The sequence below is a fragment of the Erpetoichthys calabaricus genome, chromosome 5 (genome assembly GCF_900747795.2).
Source record: "Erpetoichthys calabaricus chromosome 5, fErpCal1.3, whole genome shotgun sequence".
Taxonomy (NCBI): domain Eukaryota; kingdom Metazoa; phylum Chordata; class Cladistia; order Polypteriformes; family Polypteridae; genus Erpetoichthys; species Erpetoichthys calabaricus.
Genome location: NC_041398.2, coordinates 1,674,432 through 1,680,431, shown reverse-complemented (window position 1 = coordinate 1,680,431; position 6,000 = coordinate 1,674,432). Strand labels below are relative to the sequence as shown.

The 6,000-nt window shown below is 40.4% G+C and overlaps 1 protein-coding gene across 1 annotated transcript in view; it reads right to left on the bottom strand.

Moving 5' to 3' along the window:
- Positions 1-956: 956 nt before the first annotated feature.
- The window catches only part of LOC114652508 (gastrula zinc finger protein XlCGF26.1-like), a 62,737-nt gene continuing 57,693 nt past the window's right edge, over positions 957-6,000 (bottom strand). Inside the window, exon 3 of the mRNA XM_051927872.1 lies at positions 957-2,458. Within this exon, the coding sequence (XP_051783832.1) occupies positions 1,128-2,458 (1,331 nt within the window). The 3' untranslated portion in view covers positions 957-1,127. The remainder of the gene's footprint in view (positions 2,459-6,000) is intronic.

The window sequence follows — 6,000 nt, the reverse complement described above, 5'->3', positions numbered from 1 at the left end:
AACATAAGTAACATGACAGTTAGAATTGGATACTAACCCTCACTTATTCTGTTTTTCTTCTCGGTACTCAAATGTGGCACTTGGTGCCACGGCCCACCTGCCAAGTTGTTTTGCCTGCCTAAGGAAAAGTCATCCCAGATGGAGGATCGCAGGAATCGTGGGAAAGAGGGGTCCTTTCATCGGATTGGCTGGCCCAGCACTGTTTCAGTCGTGGAATGGCCAAATGGGGGAGGCAGCTTGAAGGATGAGGTCTCCAGGACTCTACACAAATCCAAATCTTATTATGGGATATATCATCTACTGTTAAATTCTGCTCTGTACTTCTAAAATTTATATTTTTTATTTCTTACTATATAGAGAAATTGTTCTGTTCTGTGTACTGCATTGAATTGTATTGACCCCCTTCTTTTGACACCCACTGCACGCCCAACCTACCTGGAAAGGGGTCTCTCTTTGAACGGCCTTTCCCAAGGTTTCTTCCATTTTTCCCTACTAGGTTTTTTTTGGGAGTTTTTCCTCGTCTTCTTAGAGAGTCAAGGCTGGGGGGCTGTCAAGAGGCAGTACCTGTTAAAGCCCATTGCGGCACTTCCGGTGTGATTTTGGGCTACACAAAAATAAACTGTATTGTATTGTATTGTATTGTACTTTGTTCCAAAACTCTGGTCACAACCCAAACTAATTTCCCCCATAGGACTGTATGTAAATACAATTAATCCATTCCAGACTGTAAGAACTGTATGTAAATATACATTTTTTTAAAGATTTTTAAGCACAAAAATAATTAATTATACCATAGAATGCACAGTGTAATAGTAAACTAAATATAAAAACAATGAATAACACTGAGAAAACCTTGAACAGAGAAAACTAACATTGCAAGAGTTCACGCTAACGGCCTTACGAACCGCTCGTTGTGAACACTTTTTTTTAATGAGTTTAAAGCACAGGGAAAAAAAATGAAAATTTGAAAAATCCATAATTTATACAAAAACTAACCACAAACAACCAAGAAAACTAACTTTGCATGAGTCGAGATCTGGCATGAAGGAAGTGAGGAGGAAGCTGGGTGGAGAGGAGGTTACAGTTTTAAGGGAGAGTCCCACTGCGCAATGGAGGGATGTTCTCCTTCAGGTGTTTTCTCTGGTTTCGGGTGTTTTTCGCTGTTTAGCTGGTGGATCAGACTTTGTGAAATAGCGGTCTAACGTGACTTGTCTTTTCCTACGCATTAAAATTCTTCGGAAATGTGAGACGACATTGTCATTCATCATGTTCATCACTCTGTTCGCAACTGCTTTGTCAGGGTGGTACTTCTCGAAGAAATCCTGGCACTCATTCCATTTTTCTATGACGGCTTTTATTGCATCACTTTTTATAATTGCCCTTTCCTCTTCTTCCCCTGAGGACTGCTCCTCGGTGAGCAACTTATGCTGCTCCTGCTGGAGTTCAGCGAGTTCCTCCATCGTCACCTCCTTCTTGTGATCCAGGACCACCTCCTCGATGTCCTCATTGTCCACTTCAAGACCCATGCTCTTGCCCATGGACAAAATCTCATCCACAACAGGAGGCATAGCCTTCTCTTCCTGGGTAATGTAGGTCCTCTTCGGCATCCTCTTCCAGAACAATCTGGTCTCGTCGCAGTTGAACACTTGTTGTGGGATGTAGCCTTCGTCCTCCACGAATTTTGTGAAATTCTTCACAAATTCTTTTGCAGTTGCAGCGTTGGAAATAGCAGCCTCTCCATGCCTTACCACACTATGAATGCCACTTCTCTTGCGAAACTTTTCAAACCATCCTCTACTGGCTTTAAATTCCTCACCTTCGCCACTCGTAGAAGTATAGTATTGCAGCAAATCACCATGAATCCTCCTGGCTTTCTCGCATAACATTGCCTCGCTTACGATATCCCCTGCAAGTTCCTTCTCATTCAACCACACTAGCAACAGTTTTTCCACCTCTTCCAGCACTTGAGGCCTCTGCTTGGTTAACACTGTAACACCTTTTGCAACATCAGCTGCTTTAATGGCCTCTTTCTGCTTCAGAATAGTTGAAATTGTAGATTTTGACTTCTTGTACTCGGCGGCAAGATCAGTAACACGAACGCCACGCTCATACTTTTCAATAATTTTTTTCTTTAATTCGATTTCAATTTTCTTCGAACCTTTCTTACCACCAACACTACCACTCTTCACTTGCTTAGAGGCCATGGTCAACTGCAAATTTAATGCAAAAGCACAACATTTTTTTCCAGTGTGAATTTGGATTTCTTTCTCCACTTGCTGTCGATCAGTTTTGATGGCTTCTGTCTGTGTTACTCCAGCAGCAGGGAGAGAACTGCACTGCAAGAAGGCTTGTCTCCGGTTCTCTGATCCTCTTGCTGATTTCTTCAAACTTTTCTCTTTGTATTGAAGGGAGTGCTGACCAAATGAAGGTGGAGAGAAGCTGCCATTCTTCTGTAAATCTGAAATAGCACAAACATTTTAACTATTATTATTTTTTTTTCCTGACATGTTTATCCAAAGTGAATTTCAACATTTGAGACACAATTGGTTACATTTCTCTTGTTTATCCAACTGGAGCACATACAGGTCACGTGACTTACTCCAGGTCACATGGTGTCAATAGCTGAATTTGAACCTGCAACATCAGGGTTTGATGTCCAAATTCCTAACCACTACCCACCTTTTAAAATAAATGAAACAGTACAAGTAAAGTGGTGGCACACTGGTTGGTGTTCCTTCCTCACACTGAGCTGCCATTTATGGTCTGGCCACTCCATGTGTGGTCTTTACATGTTCTGCTGCTCTGTTCAATTTCTCCACCTTTCTCTCATATGTGAAAGACAGGCCTGATCTGATCAATCGATCACAAATAAAAATCAGCCAATTTTCATTCAAGATGACTTGACCGATGATCAGCAAATTAGCTGATCTTAACATATGATATTGAATGATAAAATGTATGCAAGACAAAGATCCACATTACCAAAATACAGAAACACGTCCTCAGCAGTCTAAAAGTTTTATTGCCTTCCTACAAGAAATAACAAATTTGTGGTTTGTAATAAATGTTCAAAATGAAGTCAGTGATGGAGGATTATCTGCTAACACTTTCAACAATATAAACCTTATTCACCATCTGAGAAGTCAACACAAAAGGGACTGGCGTAAAGAACGAGCTGTTCAAAGGCTGAGGCGACCATCAAGCTTAGTCTAGCTCAACTCTCACTCGGCCTCCAATAATGGCAGCACTTAGAAAACTCAACCTTATAATACTGACAGCAAGAACACCAAAGACTTACTGTGACAGCAAAAACAGTGGAATTCGTAAGCCTGGACAACCAGCAGCTTTCAGTTCTGGAAGATGTCACCTTCTAGATCATTTAGATCCACGATTCCTTCTGCAAGTTAGTGTTTGTTGACTGATTTATTTCTATAATTAATTAACCCGGCATTAGCTATTTTGACTAAAATCCCTTTTATTAGTCTTTCAGTGAATGTGTAAGTAAGATGGGAGTAAAGGGATGCAGAGTTTTACCGAGTTGGTACATAAATATAAATCGTTATCAAGTGGACATCGATTAGTTAGAAATTGTAATCAGCCCTCTTATTCGCTTGTTGGGTAGAATGATATGAGCCTAGTTTTTAGATCTAAATAAAATAATACTAATTATGCATAATAACCATTGAGTGCGAATAGTCACTATACAGTTTCGAATTCTGTTACAGATATTATCATATAATTTTCCCCAAATTAAAAAATGGTGTAAGGACACGTATTTTTATAAACTGCTTAGTGCTGGTGTCTCAACTACACAGACGCACTCGGAGCGAAAGACCACCAACAGAACTGCAAAATGCATGAAGAAATTGACAATAAAGATAAAAACGATATTTGAGTCAGCAGCATCAGAGGTGAATCTTTATATCTGTGAACCTCATGCCACAAGAGATGCTGGGTCACTGGCTTCCTGGAGGACCAATAAAAGTCGTTGTCCTCCCTGTGCCCTCCTTATACAAGTAGGGACAGCGAGGGTCTGTTCAGTACGGCAGCACACGTCGTGGATGACAGGAGGACCAGACTATCCTCAGAACATGCAGAGATGCTTATATTCTTAGATAAGAACCTGAGGCGTTCACCAAGACTGTCTCGTGTTCGTCTAGTTGTAGTCGATGGCTACAAATATCTAATTGAACATTTTATTTGATTGTAAATGTGGAGTATGATTAAGATATGTCTTTTGTTTTGTTCAGCATGTTTTAGTTCCGTCATGGGTGCATTATGGGTAAGTGTTCTTTGTGTATGCTGTTTGCAGTAGCACTTTATTGTGGAATATGAAGTTTATGCATGGCTAAAAATACACTTATTATTAAAAAAATGAAAAACTATTATTATTGATATCAGCAGATGCTAATGGAATGGAAGATCAATATCAGCTCTAAAGACTCCGATCAGAGCCTTCCTACCGAATAATGTGTGTGAATTTGGGTTTTCTCTTCTTAATTGTAATGTATGTGATGATATTTACATCCTCTAGAACTTAATCTGGCCTGAAAATAAACATACAAATATATCCGCTCGTGTTAGGGGGGCACAGTGTTTAGCACAGCTGCTTCCCCTCATCCCCATAAACATGCAGGTGAAATGGAGTGGTGACTCCAAATTAACCTGATGTGACTGTGGGAGACAGAAGGACCCAAGATCATCTGCAAGTGAAGATTTCACACCACTGCCAACTTCTCCAGGCCATGCTGCCCAAGCAAGTTCACAAGATGCTGAAAGAAGACCCCGAGACCCCCTGAATGTCATCATGGCTCGAACAGGTAGCTCTTGTCACTAACGTCAAACGGCACGAGATTACCATTAGAAAGATGAGGCACATATTAGGTGTGCACTGGCTTGAGCAAATTCACTCTTAGTTAGTGCACATGGGTGAGGATTTGATTCTTACTTATTTATTTCTTTCTGTGGACATTTCTGCCTTAACTGTCACACAATTTAAGAAATATACGTGTGCTTAACAAAATATGACTTTTGATATTTTCATTGAACATAATGCGCTGTTGGCATAACATACATCACAGCTTCAGTCAAAGCTTTATGATGTTCAAGTCATGTGCTCAACACTTTACATTTTTTCTTATTCACCCAAGTTTTTCTAATTTATCATTTATTAAGTAAACTATTGTTTGTTATCATGGGCCCAAGCAGGTGGTCTTCATCCAAGTTCAATTAACCGTGTTCTCCACTCTCATTTCAATCTTCTAAAACCATTAGAATTTATAAATGTTCTCTTTCTTTTATATTTAATCACATTACTCACTTATTCCAACACCCCCAGGTGACTCTTCTCCTTCTCTCCCATTTCCCTCGGTGATTTTCTCTTCAGACTCTGATAACTCTGATTTCAGCTCTGCTGTATTATCCTGCATAACCAGTCGCCCCGTATTAGTGGACCTGGACTGTAAACTGGATGGAGATTCATCACAGGCACCATGCTTTTGAAGTTCAAGACCAACAGAGAAATCATTGAAATCCTCAGCTTTAATGGCAGCAGTCACACCCTTGCACTCCTCCTCCTCTTTAAAAACTGAAATTCTTTCTTCGTGATCCTCCAGCTTCACACGCACATCCTTAGCTGTGAGCCGCTCACAGTCCTCTTTTTTAATGTCCACCATTCTTTCATCCACACCATCTTCTTTGGCAGAGGCCATGCTGTGTGGGAAACTCTTCTCTCTGTTTAAGTGTCTGCCCTTCTCTTCTCAGATTCACTTCTCACATGGACAGCACTGAGCTGGAGGCCATTAGGCACCTCAGTGTATGGCCGTGTGAAATGGGAAAGCCCTGTGAAATTAAAAGTGGGAGAATTAACTTCATAAAGTCAGTAAAAATAATGAGCACACTTCAGGGTCACAGTGCCCTCCATGAGGTTTGGTTCAAAGACACATTTTTCTTGATTTCCTCTTCTGCCTCACAGTTTAAAATTACAAATCAAACAATTCA